We start from the raw sequence: 22,702 nt of genomic DNA, 5'->3' as shown, positions 1-22,702 counted from the left end.
GGAGAACGCTCTCGAGCCTGCAGACTTCTTGGATATCGGAGTCACAAGTAGACCGGCATTTTCCGAACACAGACTCCGTGCCTGAACATAGGGGGAAATCAAATCAGAGAGATAAGAGGGTGCAAGCCCATGCAAGCATTTATATGTTAATAAGAGAACCTTAAAGTCACATCTTAAGTGGACTTGGAGCCAGTGCAAGTTGGCCAATACAGGAGTAATATGCACAAAAAACTAGCTGCCGCATTCTGAACCAGCTGCAAACTTTTAATACTAGACATCGGGAGACCATGTCCGTGACTTTTTGCCCCTGCTAACCGAGACGCTCATCAATTTGAGGGCATCGGGCTCACATTCCTCCTCATCATCATCATCATTCATCAGCTTGTATCGTCCTCCGACCTTCGCAGCATCAACTCAACTGTCATTTTGACATCAGAATCGCTTTATAGAACAAATGTGTGCTGAGGGATCGAACAGCACGTCAAAAAGGAAAGTCTGTAGGACTGACTTCCTGTTTCTGAAATGATTAGCCACCTAATTTGCTGTCTTTTTGTAACCTAGCTATGTGGTTGGCGCAGCGCTAATTATTTTCCCGCAGCAAAATTGACACTCAAAGGCAACTGTACTCCAAATTTGTTCAGCTCCCAACGTGTGACATTGAAGATACTCAGTCCGTCATCTTGAATCAATACCCAAATTGTCGTTTATGTCTGCAAGTGAGCCTGCAAGTTTGCCTGTAATGGACCTTTATGGATTTGCAGGCGCTTTTTCTCACATCAGAGTCAGCGTCGGGGCTCCTAATGTCTTGGCTGCTGATAGGTGGACACTTTTAAACACTTAACGGGCGCTGGGCCAAAGATGCATTCAAGTGACTGTTGAGTGTTTGAAAGGAGAATGCAGGACGGGTATAAGTTAGAACCATGGTCGCAAGAATCTCAAAATTTTAACGGTTGCCATGGCGCCCAATTGGCCCCGCCCGTGTGGCGCCAACTGTGGATCGTTGACAGATTGGCTTCCCTTCTATTTAAGATCAGTGCTCTCACTCACCCTTTGTCAGTCTGTCAACAAACCTCTGCACCCGCATTACGTGGGTATTGACTCTGTCCGGTTTCCTGCTTGTGTTTCCTGTCCGGTATTGTTCCCGTCTATTTTGTCCTCTTTAATATTGATCTCCAGTTTTGTTCCCGTCTAGTTTGTTCGGTTTAATTTCGACATCCAGTTTCGATATCAATCCTGTCTGTGCTGTCCCGTCCGGTATCGAACCCATCTGTCCGATATCTGCTCGTGCAATTGGTATCGATCTCATCGACCTCTGGCTGCCTGTCATTCCTTGCCAGACTGCTGCCTTACATCTTCCGCCCAACGATCCCCGAAGCACTGGCGTATGGGTTAACGTGTATGACTGCCCCATTTCCCGTAAAATAAAAGCTTGTGTGAGAAACGTCACGCTTTTGGGTTCTCCTCCTGTTCCGGTTCTTATTATCTTATTATTATTATTATTATTTTATTATTTTGTTTTTCACCATCTATCTATCTATCTATCTATCTGTCTATCTGTCTATCTGTCTATCTGTCTATCAATCTATTCGTCTATCAATATATTGGTCCACATCCATTCATCCTTCCATCCAACAATTCAGCCATTTATCCACCTGCCGATCCATTTGTCAGTATTTCAGGATCACGCTTACACATAATGGATTCTTGAAGAACAATATAAATAATATTTTATAACTGCAAGGCAAATCAAAGATTAGGAAAGATTCCTTGACATCCATTAGGCCAGGCTGATGACATGAGATTATGACTCAATGCTGCCTAGCCACAGAAAACTGCTCGGGTCTCTTAATCTGGCATGCAATTGCGCGTTAATCACTTTTGTTCAAACATTTCTGTTAACCTCCTTTTGTCTTGTGTCATCATTCGTCAAAATTTGAGTTAAGTATTCCTTTCCACCCTCTGGGCAACACAGGTACTGTGCTTAGAACTTTGTAGAGCTCTGCAGGGTCAGTTCAGTTCAAAAGCACCCTCATCAATACTTAATAAGGCTGATCTCAGCAGTGATAATTGAGTTGTATATCAGCACGGCGTGTTTTGTATCAGATCCTAGCGACTGTACATTAAAATAAGTTGTCAACAAGAGTACTGTATTGTCAATGTCAGTCAAGATGTGATTTTGTGCATTGTGTTTTTGTAGAGGAGGAGAGAAGGGTCAGGGCCAATGACAGAGAGTTCAATGAAAGGTTCCAGTACGCGGTGAGCCCCCGTCTGTGCACCATTGTGCTGTGCTATACACTATTCAATGTTTTTGTGTATGTGTGTCCTTTAAAACCCATCAAAGAATAACTGCATCACCACATCAAAGTACAACATGCTCACGTTTCTGCCCATCAACCTGTTTGAGCAGTTTCAGGAAGTGGCCAACACTTACTTCCTGTTCCTACTAATACTGCAGGTGAGAGCTGATGGGAATCCGATAGGATGTCGAAGGTTTCCAGCTACTGATTTTGCTCTTGTAGTTGATCCCTCAGATCTCATCCCTGTCATGGTTCACCACCATCGTGCCTCTGGCTCTGGTGCTGAGCATCACCGCCGTGAAGGACGCCACTGATGACTACGTACGGATGATTCAATCTAGTTTTCAGAAGAAATACATTCAGAAAGACTGTCAGTGTGATCATCTTGTTCTTCTGTGGTCATGCCGTGTAGTTTCGCCACAAGAGTGACAACCAAGTGAATAATCGTCAGTCTCAAGTACTTATTCGTGGATTGTAAGTTTTAAACCCAAATATTGCTCTTAAAACGTTGCTGACCACAGCAAAGCAGCTCTAAGTGGCCTATTATCCGAGGATGTTGATATCGGACAGTAACTATCTTCTTCCTGATATACCGTAAATTCCGGACTATAGAGCCCACCTGATTATAACCCGCACCCACCACAATTCGGGAGGTAAACCGATTTTGTACATACACAAGCCGCACCTGTACATTAGCCGCATGCGACCACATTGAAAATACGCAACACAAACACGAAATTAACCCATACCCGATACAGTTCCAAAAACACAGCCGGCAAAATGAACGGAAAATGTTAACGGTACTTAACATTTAATGCAGACCTGCAGAGTCCAAGTGCTCGTTGAAAGTAATCCAAGGAAAAAAGTGTATATTTCCAAAGGTAAGGGTGGGAAAAATATCTATCCACTATTGTCAGCCGCATCCACAAAGACGTCTCACCTTTACTCCACTTCCCGTCAGCATATCACAGGAAGTATCAACATATCAGAATAAGTTTCTAAAATAAATACATTACAAAAATATACAGTTGCAAATACATATTATACATGGTTAGACATATTTACAAAGAAAGACGGTACACCGGGAGAGTTTTCAAAGCTTTAATAATAATATTATAACTTTCATCCCAAACCGTGCCTGTGAAGGGTAGCAAAACGCTACTAGCAACACGCTCGCATCACAGTAAACAGCTCTGTTAAAAAAAACTACCGTGCTTGTAGTAAGCATGGTAAACCATCGGCATCCTTCTTATAACTGACTTCATCAAAGTAGACGTCGTCCCACGCTCTCCCTATAATCAAAAACACGCTAACGTCACGCTCGCAAAGTAAAGTTTACGTGCGGGAGCTCGGTTTCCTTCCATATTGAACTACTCGATTGCTTTTAGCTTGAAATTTGCGTCACGTGCCTTTCTTTTTGCAATTTGCAAGATGAGGATATGTCTACGCTAATTGAATTTGTGCACAAGCTAAGAGGTTGTAGTCTAAATCTTACCTTTTGTACTCGAGCGCCGCCGCCACTGGCGGCCGTTAGAAAAATTACATAAATTAGCCGCATCACTGAATAAGCCGCAGGGTTGAAAGTTTGGGAAAAAAGTAGCGGCTTATAGTCCGAAATTTACGGTATGTAAGTTTTATAATCATCATTGATCCTTATTGGTGTCATCATTTCCACAATCTTTTCAATTTATTCCGTGTCAGGCTTCAGAATGCAAAGTGGATGAATGTCCGCGTAGGTGACATCATAAAATTGGAGAACAATCAGTTCGTGGCAGTGAGTAACTTCATTATCTTGACCCAAACGCTCACTTATAGGTACTGATAGGTGCACTTTTTCAGGCTGACTTATTGCTGATCTCCAGTACTGAACCTCACGGTCTTTGTTACATCGAGACAGCTGAACTGGACGGGTCAGTGAACACACCACGGCTCAGCCCTCTGCATGTAAATATGACTGACACATGGAATATCCTACAGGGAGACCAACATGAAAGTGCGCCAGTCTGTCTCGGTGACGTCAGAACTTGGGGACCCAAACAACTTGGCACAGTTTGATGGCAAGTCTTTAAAGATTTCTGAGTTCTTCACTCAACTGATTATATGATTATCTTCGTTTATGTGAAGGTGAGGTAGTCTGTGAGCCCCCCAACAACAAGCTGGATCGTTTTAGCGGGACTTTGTTCTGGAGGGACAAAAACTACAGTTTGAGCAACCAGAACATGCTACTACGGGGGTGCGTCCTCCGCAACACTGAGGCCTGCTATGGCTTAGTCGTCTTTGCAGGTAGAAGAGTTTTAAGTTCAACAGTGTAAATTGTGTGCATAAAAGAGGTTTTGAATCTATGTTAAGCTGAATATACCAGATTTTTACTTGCGGGAACAAAAATCGGAATCAATTTTGTTGACAAATTCCATGAGAAAAGTCACTTTCATAACAACATTCAAAGAGTGTGCTACAGTGCATTTACAACTATGAGGTGTTGTGAGGTGTGTCCCTGGTGAGGCTCAGTCAAAGCAAGAAAGCAATATATAAATTGTAGCATGGAAAAGAAAGGTTTATCTCACCTTAACTTCTAAATAAAGTCCATAGGCTACTTCTTTGAAATGAAAGTATTAATCATCCATTATGGGAAGTCCATGCAATGAGGGAAAAAAATACTGGATGCTGTAATCTTGCTAATACCATCACTAATTCTAATATGCGCCGAATCAGAATCCTTAGTTTCACTATCACCCTCTGCCATGAGCAGGGTTGGGTAGGGTTACTTTAACTTGATTACTTTCAATTACTTTTGGATTACTCCAATACCAAATATGCTAATAAAAGACAAAAGAAACTAAATATGAATAAAATGACTAAATTTTGTGCAGGCTTGGGGAGTAATGGAATACATGGAACGGCAAAAAATGATGTCGGCAAGCTGTTTGGATTTATTTTCATTTTGTTTCTGTCGCATTTATGTTAGTTTTGCCGGAGATCAAAGAGATCAAAGCCAGGAGAGAAAGCTTACCACGTGTTGTGAGTCATAATTGTATTTGCATATTTGGTATTGGAGTAATCCAAAAGTAATTGAAAGTAATCAAGTTAAAGTAACCCTACCCAACCCTGGCCATGAGGCAAGCCAATAACTTGCCTCACTTTGCATCTATAGACACTTATCACAGTGACATCATACATATTAATTTATCAAAAATATTCATAATATAATGTGAAAATGTAAGTATTTTGAAAAATAAAAAAATTCCGTTAGATGAGAGAAAACATTAACACTAAATAAATGTAACAATTTGGTTTTTAATTTTATATTTCCATGTTGACAGGTGAGGCACAGCTTTACCTGCCACGTCACTGTGCCACAGTACATTTTCAAACATTACAGACTGTGGTTTATTCTTTACTGGAATAATGATAAGGAATACGTAAGAATTTACTCTCAATACTGACTGTATAGAAAGCTTTTCAAGTCAATGAAGACCTCCCAAAGCACATTGTAAAGCGCTTCACACTTACCCATTCACATACACACTCACACACCAATATCGGCCATGCAGCCATGCAAGGCATTGGGTATTCAGTGTCTTGCCCAAGGACACTTCAACATATAACATGGAGGAGCCGGGATTCAAATTTACTGTCAATACTGACTGTATAGAAAGCTTTTCAAGTCAATGAAGACCTCCCAAAGCACATTGTAAAGCGCTTCACACCCATTCACATACACACTCACACACCAATAGCGGCCATGCAGCCATGCAAGGCATTGGGTATTCAGTGTCTTGCCCAAGGACACTTCAACATATAACATGGAGGACCCGGGATTCAAATTTACTGTCAATACTGACTGTATAGAAAGCTTTTCAAGTCAATGAAGACCTCCCAAAGCACATTGTAAAGCGCTTCACACCCATTCACATACACACTCACACACCAATAGCGGCCATGCAGCCATGCAAGGCATTGGGTATTCAGTGTCTTGCCCAAGGACACTTCAACATATAACATGGAGGACCCGGGATTCAAATTTACTGTCAATACTGACTGTATAGAAAGCTTTTCAAGTCAATGAAGACCTCCCAAAGCACATTGTAAAGCGCTTCACACTTACCCATTCACATACACACTCACACACCAATATCGGCCATGCAGCCATGCAAGGCATTGGGTATTCAGTGTCTTGCCCAAGGACACTTCAACATATAACATGGAGGAGCCGGGATTCAAATTTACTGTCAATACTGACTGTATAGAAAGCTTTTCAAGTCAATGAAGACCTCCCAAAGCACATTGTAAAGCGCTTCACACCCATTCATATACACACTCACACACCAATAGCGGCCATGCAGCCATGCAAGGCATTGGGTATTCAGTGTCTTGCCCAAGGACACTTCAACATATAACATGGAGGAGCCGGGATTCGAATTTACTGTCAATACTGACTGTATAGAAAGCTTTGCAAGTCAATGAAGACCTCCCAAAGCACATTGTAAAGCGCTTCACACCCATTCGTATACACACTCACACACCAATAGCGGCCATGCAGCCATGCAAGGCATTGGGTATTCAGTGTCTTGCCCAAGGACACTTCAACATATAACATGGAGGAGCCGGGATTCAAATTTACTGTCAATACTGACTGTATAGAAAGCTTTTCAAGTCAATGAAGACCTCCCAAAGCACATTGTAAAGCGCTTCACACTTACCCACTCACATACACACTCACACACCAATATCGGCCATGCAGCCATGCAAGGCATTAGGGATTCAGTGTCTTGCCCAAGGACACTTCAACATACAACATGGAGGAGCCGGGATTCGAATTTACTGTCAATACTGACTGTATAGAAAGCTTTACAAGTCAATGAAGACCTCCCAAAGCACATTGTAAAGCGCTTCACACCCATTCACATACACACTCACACACCAATATCGGCCATGCAGCCATGCAAGGCATTAGGGATTCAGTGTCTTGCCCAAGGACACTTCAACATATAACATGGAGGAGCCGGGATTCGAATTTACTGTCAATACTGACTGTATAGAAAGCTTTTCAAGTCAATGAAGACCTCCCAAAGCACATTGTAAAGCGCTTCACACTTACCCATTCACATACACACTCACACACCAATATCGGCCATGCAGCCATGCAAGGCATTGGGTATTCAGTGTCTTGCCCAAGGACACTTCAACATATAACATGGAGGAGCCGGGATTCGAACCAAGACGAGCGCTCTACCTCCTGAGCTACTGCCTGTGGTCGACAAACAATCTTGCATGATGCTCGAATACGTCCTATATCATGCAGTAAGGCCTAACTAGGAAGCAAGCTCGAAAGCTAACAAGGCTAACAAAAATGAATAGATTTAGCCTCGTAGTGATGAAGAACAAGTTCATGTACTAACAAGTTAAACTTATGAATGCACAAGCCTCTTCTATCATACAGCAACCTTGAGTAATAAAATACTTAACACTGTCACATTGGTGCGAATGAATTTTCTGATATGGTAACAAACACCTTGCAAGTGTGCAAGTGGAGTAATTATGGCTTTCGTGGAAAACATGAACATGTGAATACTATAATTAACCTTTCCACACAAGAATAATAGACTTTGAGCAATTAGTGCTCGATGACAGCACGCCAAAGAGAAAACAAATTGCTACCTAGCTAGTTTGCTTACTTAATTGTGTTTTGATAGAAGTAACTTCCATTCCACTAATTGTAGAACAACTTTTCGAGCAAAACACAACTAATTGCGGGAAATACTACTCTGGCAAGGGCAGCACGGCGGCGCAGTGGTTAGAGCTTGTGCGGCACAGTTCATGTCATGGGAACCTCCTGCGTGGGTTCAAATCCAGCTCCAGACTTCCTGTGCGGAGTTTGTATGTTCTCCCCGTGCTTGCGTGGGTTACTCCAGTTTCAGGTGAATTGGCCGGTCCAAATTGTCCCTAGGTGTGAATGAGCGAGTGAGTCGTCTGTCCCTGTGTGCCCTGCGATTGGCTGGCAACCAGTTCAGGGTGTCCCTGCCCACTGCCCGGAGATGGCTGACCCTAATGAGGATAAGTGGTACGGCTGATGAGATGCGATGATGAGACTATTCTGACATGATACAAAGGGTTTTTCTTTCAGGCCCAGACACAAAGCTGATGCAGAACAGCGGGTGTACGAAGTTCAAGCGAACTAGCATCGACCGTCTGATGAACACTTTGGTCCTCTGGGTAGGGTACTTTCTCGTTTTTACGGCCGCCCGATGACATTTAAGTGGATTTTGTGTCCTATCTCAAGACATTCGTCTGTCTACATGTCAGATCTTCGGTTTCCTGGTGTGTATGGGTGTCGTTTTAGCAGCAGGCAATGCTGTGTGGGAGCGAAAGGTGGGATCGCTGTTTCAAAGTTTCCTACCTTGGGATCCTCCGGTGGACGGGTCCCTTTTCTCCGCAGTCCTTGCTTTTTGGTCTTATGTGATTATTCTTAACACAGTGGTCCCCATCTCACTCTATGTCAGGTAAGGACAGGTAAGGAGTTTGAATTCACATAAAGTGATGCTTAATTCTTCAAGGCGGCAGTGGCTCAGGAGGTAGAGCGCTCGTCTTGGGATCAAGAGATCGCAGTTCGAATCCCGGCTCCTCCGTGTCACATGTCGAAGTGTCCTTGGGCAAGACACTGAACCCCTAACACCCCAATAAGCAGGTTAGCGCCTTAAGGGAAGTTAACATATATTTTCAACCTTTGTATTTAAAATCAGGTAGCGCAATTATTCTGTTGGGGAGAAGGAACAAAAGGGATTGACAAATGGATTAATGTCAGAGAATTCTCAGAATTTGACAAGAAATTTGACAGGCATGTTTCATTTTATATTCTTCTGTCTCTTAAATCAATAGTGTCCTAGTGTAAATTGATCAAAGGAAAAATAAACATTCTTCTACTGTTTATTCGTGCTGGGGCGCTCCTGATCCAGGCGACAGCGGCTCTGAATCGGAGGAGGTTCAAACGTCTGCATGGCCGCTATTGGGAAATGTGAAGCACACTGTAAAGCGCTTTGGGAAGTCTTGACTTGAAAAGCGCTATAGAAATGCAGATCATCATTTTAAACAAGGTTGGGTCAAAAAATGACACTATTTGTGTTAAGAAGGGATCAATCTTGTCACGAAGCGGAGCGCTAAACAGGAAAAAAAGGACCCATTCGCAACGTTCTCACAATTTATTGGGGGAAGGATGAGGAGGTTGCGCACACTCGATCCGGGGATCGATGGTCGCGGAGTGGATTAGAAATCCAAACAAAAGACATGTTCTCAAAAACAAACAAACGAATTAGACCAAAAACAAAACAAATACGGGCAGATTCACAAAACTAGGCATTTAACAGGTTTTGACAGAAGTCTCACGGAGTTTAACCAGGTTTAACAAACGTTCCAGCAACGCACAGTACAAAGGAGCGCGCTTAAGTACTCCAAGAGCAATCAGTCCAATGCGTCTCAGCCGGTGTCAAGGGGCGGGGCCAGCTGGGCGCCATGACAACCGTGCAGGACATGACAAATCTACTATTTGAGTTAATTTTTGTCATGGGAAGAGAACCCAAATGCGTGACGTTTCTCACACAAGCTTTTTTTTTTACGGGGAATGGGGCAGTCATGCACGTTAACCCAAACACCAATGATTCGGCGATCGTTGGGAGGAAGACTTAAGGCAGCAGTCTGGCGTGGAATGACAGGAAGCCAGAGGCCGACGAGATCAATACCAATTGCTCGAGCAGATATCATACAGATGGAGCGATACCGGACGAACCGGGTGTCGAAATTAAACAGGACAAACTAGACGGAAACGAAACTGGAGATCGATATTAAACAGGAGAAAATAGACGGGAACAATACCGGACAGGAAACACAGGCAAGGAATCGGAAAGAGTCAAAACCCACATTTTGGGGAACAGAGGTTCGTTGACGGACTGACCACGGAAGAGTGAGAGCACTGAGCTTAAATAGAAGGGAAACCAATCCGTCAACGAGCCGCAGCTGGTGCCACACGGGTGGGGCCAATGGGCGCCATGGCGACCGTGACAATTTTGACCTTTTTGTATGAGATGCTTTGCAGGAAACAACAGCAAAAGGTTTTTTTTGTACTCTGGGACACCTCCAAAAATGTGGTTATTTTGTTTCTAAAACACCATGATTAAGTAGTACTAGCAGTTTGCACAAAAGATCGCCCCCCTTAAAATGACTTTATCCTGTTTAACACTGGTAATTGGGTTCCATTATTGAAAAATAAACCCAGAACTAAAGTCGAAAAACTGATTCGTGTTGCTCATCTATCAACCAATAGGATTGTGTTGTTTTCCATAAATGAACCACCCCTTTTATAAAACAAGAACAAATCAATTAATAAATAAATGGGATCATTTGAGACGAAACAACCTTGAAATTTGGGTCTCATCTCATCTCATCTCATTAGCCGTACCGCTTATCCTCATTAGGGTCGCGGGGGGGCTGGAGCCCATCCCAGCCATCTCCAGGCAGTGGGCAGGGGACACCCTGAACTGGTTGCCAGCCAATCGCAGGGTCATTCTATTTTATTTAGAGGTCTAAATATAATGGAAGCGAGAGCTCTTGTTGGTGATAGAGAGGAGTGGAGAGGTGTTGTGAAAGGACAGTGGGATTGTGGATGCGTTCTTAAGGATTGGCTGGGCACCCGTATGATGCGGCAGGGGTAAACCAGTGAAAGCTATCGGGCCCTGCTGTTGAACAAAAGAGTGTGTTGTGTCACCCTGACCCGAGTGACATGGCCGCTTTCTGGTGTCCCATTTCATCTGTAGGGACAAAAGCATGACCAACTTAGGTGCCGAGGTGCCTAACTCGTTTGGGTCTTTGGGCAATTGGGTTGGCCATGGTCCAAAAATTTTTGTGTGTGTTTTTTTTTTTTTTTCTTTTTTATTCCCCTTTTATTTTCTTTGTTATTGTATGTGTTTGTCTTGCTGTCGGTCAACCCTCTTGAGGGATATGACCAGGGTAGATAGATAGATAGATAGTTGATAGATAGATAACAACAAAAAAAACATTTTGTATTCTATTAAATTAAAATGAGGACAATTGTTAAGAAACACAAAAATATCGGTTCATTTGAAATAGCCCCCAATGTCACGACCAGAGCAGAATCAAGACCCAATTGCGTACGTTTTTTTGAATGAAAGAGGAAGGGCTGTGCCCACGATCCGGTGCTTGCTGGATGCGGGAAGCAAATCGCTCTCGCAAACGGATTGTGATATACAATTGTGAATACGGAAGTGGATCTTCCGTAGCGGGCGATGGCGGTGTCGGGGACGGAAAAACAGGTCGAAAGCCGGGACAGGAGAGCAAAAACGTGGTCGGGGTCTGAAACAGGTCAGAAGCCGGGACGGGAGAGCAGACGTGGTCGGGATCAAAAACGGGCCGGAATCCGGGACGGGAGAGCAGACGTGGTCGGGATAAAAAAACGGTTGTAGCTGGAGACAAACGGAGAGATCAGGAACAGGCAGGCTGAAAAACGGTTGCAAAAATGGGACAGGCTGGAGTCAGGGTCAAAAAGGCTTGCATTGTAACAACAGAGGTTCGCAGACGGACTGACGAACGGAGAGTGACAGGACTGGGTTTAAAAAGGGACAGGGAGTGAATCAGATAGCCCGCAGCGGCTTGCGCCAAATGAACGCGCACAGGTGATCCAAATTGGTAATCATGACACCCAAAATTTAGTTGGGATTTTCTCAACCTTTTATAAGTCAAGGCACACTTTTTTAATTGAAAAATCTTAAAGGGAAGCTTTCGAAAATGTTTGAGTATAAATTCGTCGTATCAGTTTCATATTTTTTGGCTTGAATTATCATGTTGCCTAAATTGACGGTATAAACTTTTTCTTTTCATATGTGAACATTGTAGATCCGGATAATGCAGTTTTGTTTTTGTTTTGTTTTAATCTGGGCTGTATTTCTAACCAGTTTTTCAAGAATTACCATGCTTCTTATTTTCTTTCTTAAGCAAACATAGCACAAATAATTCTTAATTAACTCTGTGTAACAAAAAAAACATTAAATTCTGAAATTTTCTCAATCCATCCATCCATTATCTGCACCGCTTATCCTCAGTAGGGTCACGGGGGTGCTGGAGCCCATCCCAACTAGCCCCGGGCTTTGGGCAGGGGACACCCTGAACTGGTTGCCAGCCAATCGCAGGGCACACAATTCACTCGCTCATTTATACCTAGGGACAATTTGGTCCGGCCAATTAACCTGACATGCATGAGGAAATCGGAGAGCCCGGAGGAGACCCACGCAAGCACGGGGAGAACATGCAAACTCCACACAGGAGGTTCGATCTCATGACCTCAGAACTGTGCCGCACACGCGTTAACCACTGCGTCACTGTGCTGCCCTGAAATTTTCCTTTTTTGTTTTCTTTTTGGTAAAATAAGAAAAGAAAATCAGCAACATTATGTGAAACACTTTTTATTTTAATGGAAGCGTTTCATTTTCTGCAGTGCAATATACACAGCTTTAAAAAAACAAAATGAAATGAAACGAAATGAAATGATCTGCATTTATATAGCGCTTTTCAAGTCAAGGCTTCCCAAAGCGCTTTACAGTGTGCTTCACATTTTCCAATAGCGGCCATGCAGCCATGTGAGGCGCTAACCTGCTTATTGGGGGTATTAGGGGTTCAGTGTCTTACCCAAGGACACTTCGACATGTAACACGGAGGATCCGGGATTCAAACTGCGATCTCTTGATCCCAAGACGGGCGCTCTACCTCCTGAGCCACTGCCGCCCCAAATGAGTTATTAATCATACTGAACCATCTTATGAGCGGCAAATTTATGTAAAAAAAAGAAAAAAATAATGGTCTGCCACCTATTGATATGGATGAATGTTACAGTTACTTGGCTAATCAAAGAAAATGTTTTTTCTTTTTTGCTAAGATAAATTTGGCCAATTACCAGCGGCACACCAGATAAGGTCTCACGGCACACTAGTGTGCCCAGGCACACAGGTTGAAAAACCTGCATTAAATAGAAAGACCAATTGAACAAAATGTTCTGTGATCCTGAAAGAAACCAAACGCGATTCTAAAAAAAGAAGTATAGTCATCAGAAAACCTTTGTGACAGTGTGGAGGTGATCAGACTGGGCCACAGTTACTTCATCAACTGGGATCAGCAAATGTTCTGCTCACAGTGCAACACAGCAGCCGAGGCAAGGACCACCACGCTGAGTGAGGAGCTGGGACAGGTTGGTTTTGCAATCACGGTTTGATTTTCTTTGTTTTAGAAGTAACAATTCTTAAATACAGGTCGAATACATCTTCAGTGACAAGACCGGAACACTCACACAGAATGTCATGAGCTTCAGGAAGTGCTCCATCAATGGACAAACATTTGGTGAGGCCATACAAAGTTTTTATTTAGAAAAATATTTCTTATACCGTCCTATCTTATTGAATATAAACATCTATGAGACTTTTAGGGGAGGTAGTGGATCGACTGGGGCCCCAACCAAAGGTATGTGAGTTCCCACCTAAAAAAGCCAATAGTCCATTTCAAAAATTGCACATTATAATTCCAAAATATGGTTTCACTTTTCAGAGACTGGACTTTGCTCCTTTCAATCTCCTGGCAGACCCTGACTTCTGTTTCTATGATGACTCCCTGCTGCAATTGGTAAAAGTTGGAGATTCCCAGGCTCAGGAGTTTTTCCGCTTACTCTCACTCTGCCACACTGTCATGAGTGAGGAGAAGAGCGAGGGTGAGGACGAGGAAAGAACGCTGCAAATTGATGCTCCCTTCTGATTTTCTCTCTTTCTATCTGGTTTGTTTGCATCCAGGAAAGCTAGTGTACAAGGCCCAATCACCAGATGAGAGGGCTCTGGTGACGGCTGCGAGGAACTTTGGATTTGTGTTTCGTTCTCGGACGCCTGGGACCATCACCACCACTGAGTTGGGGCGAACAGTCACATACACACTGCTTGCCATCCTAGACTTTAACAATACACGCAAGAGGATGTCTGTCATTGGTTCGTCCCCCTGGGTGGATGGATGGATGGATGGATATGATTTCAAGGATAGATTGATTTGGTTGGATGGATTTTAAATGGATTTGCAGAGCTACCAAGCGTTTTTCTGGTTAGATTTAAGAGTGCTTTTTAGGTTTAAAGTAGTTCTGGAATAATTTCATGATACAAAAAATAACTGCAACAACAAAGTACAAACGCTCCCCGCTTCACGAACGATTCTGGCAGATACTATCATTTTTTTCGTGATTTCGAAAAATATCCGGACATTGCTGTAGGTTAGATTTTATATTGTGTGCACCATTTTTCGAGTAGAGGACATTACTGTAGTGCTTCTTTCTGCTACCGGCGTGTGGTGGAGCTGTGAGAGGTCACCCAGCATCCACCCCGAAGAAGAAATCTGGCTTCTACTTCCTAGTTCGTGAGTAAAGACACTGCACTTTATCTCTAGCGCGCCAAGAACTTTGACATTTTTATTGTTTAATATCTGGTGCATCCCTCCGATATGGTTGGTGTAAAGTCTTTTGAAACAAAGGTGGGATAAGAAAGCTTGATGCGGTTGAGAAAATGGTCGGAACGCTTTTTTTGGCCACTTTTTTACCAAGGAGGAGGACCTCATGAAGCCCAAGTTCCAGAAGAAGGTAAAACCTCACTTTATTTATCTTTATAGAGTATATTTTTGTATTCAATGTTTATTTTTCAGTAGAAAACAATACAGGTTACTTATACAAGCCTTAAACATGATTACATAAACCTTAAACATACAAAACATAGCACTGAAGCAACTTACGAACAAATTCAACTTATGAACAATCGCCAGGAACCCGTTCGTAGGTCGGGCAGCGTCTGTAGTGATCTTTAATAACTTTATTGTACAAGTCAGTATGATCATAACTTTAATATTAACAATCAACATTTAAGGATGAACTTTTTTCCATTTTCATCTAAAATGCATATTTTGTAGTCTGCTAATAACTCTTGTAGAAGGCTACAGACAATTCTTAGTATTTGGTAGCTCTGGATTGGATGGATGGATGGAGTGATTCGAAAATATAAATGGATAAATAGATTTGGACAAACACATACAGCCAGAACGAACTTTTGATCTAGCATGGCCATTTTTGTTTGCTAGTCCGTAACCCAGAGGGCAAGATCCGTCTGTACTGCAAAGGCGCTGACACTGTGCTGTTGGAGAGGCTCCACCCCTGTGAGCAGGACCTGATCAATATCACCTCAGAACACCTCAACGTGAGTCTCCAACCGCAGGTTCAGTCAACCCTTCCTGTGGGTTGACTCCTGCGTGAAGCTGTGCTGCCATCTACTGTCAGAGTGGCAAGACCAGCTCATGAAAACCTCCTCAAAGAAAGGAGCTTTCATGCTGGACAGTATGAATTTTACTTACTATTTTTGTGACTGGGGTGCAACAGGAATATGGCGCAGAGGGGCTGAGGACGCTGGCCCTAGCCTATAAAGATCTGTCGGAGGAGCAATGGGAGATGTGGGAAGAGAGCAACCGATATGCTGAGGAAGAAGAACTGTTGTCTGATGCCTATGAGCAGATAGAACAAAACATGAGGGTTTGTACTCCCTCAATTTGTTAGTTTCCAGATTTCTTTAACATACCGTTAAAGCCCGTGTTCTACCTAGTTGTTGGGTGCTACGGCTGTGGAGGACAAGTTGCAGGAAGGTGTACCAGAGACCGTTGCCCTGCTTTCCCTGGCTAACATCAAGACATGGGTTCTAACAGGAGACAAGCAAGGTGACATTCAAAGTAATGTTTTTTAAGACAGGATCCAATAAATCATTTATCTATCATTTCATGCAGAGACAGCTGTCAATATCGGATACTCGTGCAAGATGCTGACTGATGATATGAGAGAAGTTTTTGTCATCAGCGGACACAGTGTCCAGAGAGTGAAGCAGGAACTCAGGTGTCCTTATTTTAACAGATGGATGGATGCACACTTTAAACCTGTTGTGACAGGCAAGTCTTTGGATTCTCCCACTTTAGGAGAGCAAGGGAACAGATGATTTCTCAGTCACAATCAAAAAACATCGAAAAAGAGGAGGTTGTTGAGGGACATCGTAAATCCTTCTTCACAAAATTCCTAAGAGCAGGACAATGGTCACAATTCCCGTCTTCTAACCTCATGGACAACATCGCTGGAGATTTTGCCCTCATCATCAATGGCCACAGCCTGGTAGGAGTGCAAATCCCTGGTCAATGGTACACCAGCTCACTGGGTCGCTATTCAAAACGTTCGTGTCTTGGATCTTAGATTTTGAATTTAAATACCGAGCAGTACTTTAAATACATGATCATCTCTTAATAACATGTCAACAGTTGCTATTTTAGATATAAAACAAAGTTTAACCCTTCGCAAATGATCAGTAACAAGTGGTACATGTGCTTATATTATAATCTTCAAAAATATTGGTTTGCATCACTTATGTAAAAATACATTTAATTTGGCCCTTCCATCTATTTGGCTTTGACACTGTGTACATCTTAAAGCGAGCCTTGCATCATTCTGTAAACGCAAAAAAGCACGATATCAGAAGATATTCTATATTAAAAAAAAACAGGTTTAGCTAGTGAATTTGGACCTTCCTGGTTTTCTTTTTTTGTAGATTTTTAAACTAAATAAGATCCCTTCCTCTCAAGTTCCCCGGAGTTTTTACCGTTTTATCCGGACTATAAGGTGTACCAAAAAAACACCAAACTGGCCAGAAATTTAAGTGGGTGCTTTGTATACTGCAGAATACAGTGGATACGATTCTAGATGCATAGAGTATTTTATAGGTGTGTTTTACTACACAAGGTTTTACGATATATTACCATACTTGTACAACGATTGATGAATTGATATGCCACACCCGTCAAACATTGAATGGAACAGGATCAGAACCCAGGTAGTGGCAGTAATATACACAAGACCACCGGTGTTACAGATGACATATGAAAAGGCATTATAGCTTATCACACCTGTCTATTAAAGTGGCAGAAACACTGATAGTCAAGTCAAGTCATTTTTATTTGTATAGCCCTTAATCACAATAAGTCTCTAAGGGCTTCACAGATTAGTACACTATGTTACACAGACTATTTTTCAGCCGACAAGAAGAGTAGGTTATTATTCATATGCAATGGAGTAGAAGTGAGTTTTAAGTTTAGATTTAAACATTTCCACTGAGGTTGCAGATCGGATCTCAGGGGGAAGAGCATTCCACAGCACCGGTGCCCGGATGGAGAACGCTCTCGAACCAGCAGAACACTTCTTTGCTCTCGGGATCACCAGAAGACCGGCACTCTCAGATCGTAGGCTTCGGACCGGGACATAGGGGCAGATCAGATCTGAAAGATAAGAGGGAGCAAGTCCATGTATGATTTTGTACAGTACTAAGAGAACCTTGAAGTCACATCTTTGGCTAACTGGGAGCCAGTGCAAGTTAGCCAAAATCGGTGTTATGTGATCGTACTTTTTTGTCCTAGTTAAAAGCCTCGCTGCGGCATTTTGTACTAGCTGAAGAGACTTGATTCTGGACTTCGGGAGACCGGAGAGTAGTGCATTACAGTAATCGAGACGGGAGGTAACAAATGCATGAATTATAGTTTCCGCATCAGACTGAGACAGTATTGAACGGATTTTGGCAATGTTACGAAGATGGAAGAAAGCGGTTCTAGTAATTTTCTTTACATGCATCTCAAAGGTTAGATCAGGGTCAAATATGACACCTAAATTTTTAACTGAGTCACTCTGTGTGATGTGACATTTGTCAATGTTCACAGCAGTTTTTGAGAATAAGTCACGGCATTTAGATGGACAAATGACTAACATTTCGGTCTTTTCAGAGTTAAGACGCAAGAAATTGAGTGACATCCACTCTTTTATCTCAGTGAGGCAGGCCTCCAAATTTCCACAGTTTAGTGTGGAAGATTCCTCCAACGGAAGATAGAGTTGAGTGTCGTCTGCGTAGCAGTGGAAGCTGATATTGTACTTGCGAATAATGTCACCTAATGGAAGCATGTAAATGTTGAAAAGAAGGGGGCCAAGCACTGAACCCTGCGGAACACCGCAGGTAACATTAAAGGGCTCAGATGTCATTTCACCATATTTAACACAGTGCGTCCTATCTGAGAGGTAGGATCTGAACCACGAGAGGACGGTTCCTGAGAGACCAATCCATTTTCCAACCGTTCTAGTAGGATATTGTGGTGCACTGTGTCAAAAGCAGCACTAAGATCCAGCAGCAGCAGAAGTGATGAAGCGCCAGAATCCATTGACATTAGGAGATCATTTGTTACCTTCAGAACTGTCTCAGTAGAGTGGTTAGCCCTGAATCCTGATTGCATGGATTCAAAAAGGTTATTCTCGGATATGAAAGCATTCAGCTGCTGTGCCACTACTTTTTCGAGTACTTTAGAGAGGAAAGGTAGGTTTGACACAGGTCTGTAATTACTTAATATTTCTGGATCAAGGTTGGGTCGTTTCAGTGTGGGTTTAATAACGGCGGACTTAAAAGCTGCTGGAACTACACCTGAGGAGAGTGATATGTTTATAATATTTAGAACTGAAGGTCCAAGGACGCCAAAAAGACTTTTAATAAGTGAACCTGGGAGCGGGTCGAACTGGCAAGTTGTCGGTTTGGCCGCATTTACCACCTGTTTGAGATCATCAAGTGACAGTTCACTAAAACCGGCCATTTTCCCAAGGCAGCCACCCTGTCGTGCATCTGTAAATTTCAGTCCTTTAGTATGTGTGGTATTAATAATTTCTTTAGCAATTTCTTCCTGTATGCATTGAATCTTCTTAGTAAAGAAGACCATTAAGTCCTGAGCAGAGTGTGTCGAACTATCTGCGATAGTCTGTTGCCTTGTAAGCGATGCTACTGTGTCAAAAAGGGCTTTGGGGTTGTTCTTTTGAGACGCAATCACCTTCGAAAGGTAGGCCGATTTTGCAGAGGCAAGGGCCGCTTTATACTTTAACAAGCTGTCACACCAGGTTTGATGGAAAACCTCAAGCTTGGTAGCGCGCCATTTTCTTTCCAATTTCCTGCATTCTTGTTTAAGGGTTCTAGTTTCATCAGTAAACCAAGGCGTGCGTCTTTTAGGACGTGATTTTAGTTTTATGGGCGCTATTGAATCCAGCACACTAGTCAGGGTGGTATTGAACTCATTCATGAGTGAGTCAATCGAGCCATTGTATGTAGGAAAAGACGCAACTGCTACAGGAAGGAGTTCAAAGGGCTCAGAAACTGTGCCAGTGCTTATATTGCGTCCGCTAAATACTTAAGCTTTTTTAACACTACACTTAGCTGGCACCTCAAATGTAACTAAATAATGATCCGAGATAACGGTAGTACACGGTAACACCATAATGTTTGAGGTTAAAACTCCTCGAGTCAGGATCAAGTCTAGCGTGTTCCCATTTTTATGGGTTGGCAAATCAACCGGTTGATTAAAGCCAAATGCATCAATTAGAGACCTAAACGCAATAGTAAGTGAATTGAGTGGGGAGTTCATATGAATGTTAAAGTCTCCCATAATTATAATTTTGTCTGCATAGGTTACTAGTTCAGACAAAAGTTCAGCAAATTCGTCTAAGAAAGTTGTTTATGGCCCAGGTGCACGATAGATAGTTATTACATAAATTGACAATAGAGAGGACCGCATCACAAGAGCCTCGAACGCCTTGTAATTATTAGAGGTACGTGGATTAAATTTGAGCGATTTTTCAGAAATTAGCGCAACACCACCACCCCTTTTCAACGTGCGTGCTATATGGCTACTCTCGTAGTCTGGGGGAGAAGCATAATTTAGCGCTAAGTACTCATCCGGGCGTAAACAAGTTTCACACAGACCCATACAGTTAAGTTTATAATCACGAATAATGTTATCAACAAGTAAAGCTTTTGGAGCAAGCGATCTAATATTTAACAGACCAAATTTCAGCTTTGCTGAATCATTTGACTTAGCTGAACTCTTTGTAGTCTTTGTCGAAATCTTCAAAAGCTGCCGCTCTTGTGGCTTTTCGTGTGGGTTGTCCGGCGAGGGATGAATGGTGGAATTAGTTACATCCTCGCGTCCTTCCTCGCGTCCATCTTGCTGCTTAGACTTCGCACGCTTCACACATCTACCTGCACGGCAACCACGCTTCTGTTTTCTGTCCTTACGGCGGCGTTGACGTCGTTTATTAAGCGGAATAGCCGTCCACAAGGATGCCGGGTCTCTTTGAAGTTCGCTCGGTATATCATAGGCGGTATAAAAAGTGCCCGAAAAGTCGAAATTTAGACGCCCACCCAACCGAATAAGTTCGTCCCTACTGTAAGTATTTTTGGCCACACATGTGTCCAAAAGTGAAAGCAAAAAAGACAAGAGAACGGCAATAAATAGAAGATTAGCTGGAGAGCAACGAGCCGCAAGCATGTATCCATGCGCCGCCATGTTGGATCTCTCCACTTCTTTACCAACGAATGTTAAAAGTTGGAGAAAACAGAAGGTCTTTCACCAAAATACTATACAATATGTTTTACATATTAAACCAAAACATTATTGACACATTATCTATCAGAATGCAAAACAAAATGCGCTATGCAAATCTGTGTTCTGAGTAAAAATAATGTGATAACGAGATAAAATCCAATGCCTTTTCATCTGTCATCTGTATCACCAGTGGTTTAGTGATTAAATGCCGGTCTTTTCACACCGGTGCAACCGAAGTTTGATTCATGTTGCATGCAATGGTTTGCAATTATGATTAGCGACTCTTGTCGGCTAATTATAGTGAAAAAAATACGGTACATGGAGTATAAGGCAGGGCAATTAAGTAGTTAGTTCACCACCAATTGTGCAAGTTCTCCTACTTGAAAAGATTAGCGAGGCCTGTAATTGTCAACAAGGGTAAACCTCAACCGTGAGGGACAGAACGTGGGAAAATAAAAATCAAAAACATGAAAATCAGATTGTAATGAAAATTGTAGACCTGCACCAGGATGGTGAGACTGAATATGAAATAGGTCAAACACTTAGTGAAAAGAAATCAACTGTGGGAGCAATTATTGGAAAATGTAAGACATACTAGACCACTGATAAGCTTCCTCAGATCTGGGGCAGCATGCAAGATCTCATCCCGTGGCTTCAAAATGATAACATTAACGGTGAGGGAAAAATCCCAGAACCACACGGGGGGGCTTAGTGAATGACCTAAAAAGAGCTGGGACCCCAGTAACAAAAGCTACTCTAAGTAACCCAATGTGGCACCAGGGACTCAAATCCTGCACTGCATTTTGATGATTCAGAAGAGGAACTTTTATGGTTAGATGAAACGAAAATACAACTTTTTTTATATAAATACAGGTTTTTGTGTTTGGAGGAGAGAGAATACTGGATAACACCTGAAGAACCCCATACCCACTGTGAATCATGGGGGTGGAAACATCATGCTTTGGGGCTGTTTTTTGCAAAAGGGACCAGGACGACCAATCTGTGTAAAGGAAAGAAAAAATGAGGCTATGTATTGAGAGATTTTGAGCTGATTATTCTCCCATCATCAAAGGCAGTGAAGATAAGACGTGGCTGGGTCTTTCAGCGTGACAGCTACCCCAAACACATAGCCAGGGCAAAAGGAGTGGCTCCAAGAGAAGCCTTTATAGACCGTGCAGTGGCCGAGCCAGTCTCTAGATCAGGGGTCAGGAACATATGTCTTGCGAGCCATGTATGGCTCTTTTCATGAGTACATATGGCTCGGAGATAAAATAAAACTGATGCAAATCTCACCTATCGTGAGATCGTTTGTTGTCAAGATGTCACACTGTGACTAACAGATCCACTTTTGGCTGTAAGTCGCTAAGGGGCCGGTCACACAGCCGTTTGCGGCTGAATCACGGCCAGAAATTTCTGCCTGTGAGGCGGACGCTATTGGACGCTTTAAGATCGCCATACAGACGAGTTACAGCAGTGCTTAACACGCGGTCGGAAATTCGCGCATTTTGTCCTGCTCAATTCCTTTAGAGCGCGGGTACACAGCCTTTCACGGGCGTATCGAGGGGGTTTTAAGGGTTATTGTTCTATCTTCGTTATTCATTATCCATTATCCGTCAGTTCATAATACGCTACAAAGCCAACGAGCCGGGACTCTTACTCTCAGCCAAAAGGCCAAGCTAAAGTCCTAGCCCTAAAGCCTTGCTGCGTTCATTCCGAACCACGGCCAGAAATTTCTGTTGGGCGCTGTTGGACGCTTTGAGACCGCCATATAGACGAGATACAGCAGTGCTTTACTCGCGGTCGGAAATTCACACGTGGTTGGCCGCGCGAAAAAGTTTTGAGCTGCTCATAACTTTGAGCACGTGTTAACCGCGGGCGGCACACGAGGTAATGACGCG

General features: G+C 42.9%; 1 protein-coding gene across 1 annotated transcript in view; it reads left to right on the top strand.

The window, feature by feature from the left end:
* Nucleotides 1-22,702, top strand: part of atp8b2 (ATPase phospholipid transporting 8B2) — a 47,337-nt gene that overhangs the window by 8,512 nt on the left and 16,123 nt on the right. The window contains 20 exon segments of the mRNA XM_088327367.1: nucleotides 2,198-2,256; nucleotides 2,342-2,455; nucleotides 2,520-2,618; nucleotides 2,710-2,771; nucleotides 3,999-4,071; nucleotides 4,137-4,207; nucleotides 4,275-4,401; nucleotides 4,403-4,580; nucleotides 8,422-8,510; nucleotides 8,601-8,797; nucleotides 13,422-13,542; nucleotides 13,604-13,691; nucleotides 13,777-13,811; nucleotides 13,896-14,055; nucleotides 14,135-14,323; nucleotides 15,453-15,568; nucleotides 15,748-15,897; nucleotides 15,968-16,079; nucleotides 16,146-16,251; nucleotides 16,332-16,521. Coding sequence (XP_088183493.1) covers nucleotides 2,198-2,256; nucleotides 2,342-2,455; nucleotides 2,520-2,618; nucleotides 2,710-2,771; nucleotides 3,999-4,071; nucleotides 4,137-4,207; nucleotides 4,275-4,401; nucleotides 4,403-4,580; nucleotides 8,422-8,510; nucleotides 8,601-8,797; nucleotides 13,422-13,542; nucleotides 13,604-13,691; nucleotides 13,777-13,811; nucleotides 13,896-14,055; nucleotides 14,135-14,323; nucleotides 15,453-15,568; nucleotides 15,748-15,897; nucleotides 15,968-16,079; nucleotides 16,146-16,251; nucleotides 16,332-16,521 — 2,336 coding nt within the window.

This window comes from Urocampus carinirostris, chromosome 2 (assembly GCF_059441175.1).
Source record: "Urocampus carinirostris isolate Australia breed hairy pipefish chromosome 2, RoL_Ucar_1.0, whole genome shotgun sequence".
Classification (NCBI taxonomy): Eukaryota; Metazoa; Chordata; class Actinopteri; order Syngnathiformes; family Syngnathidae; genus Urocampus; species Urocampus carinirostris.
This window is presented reverse-complemented; position numbering and strand designations above follow the sequence as displayed.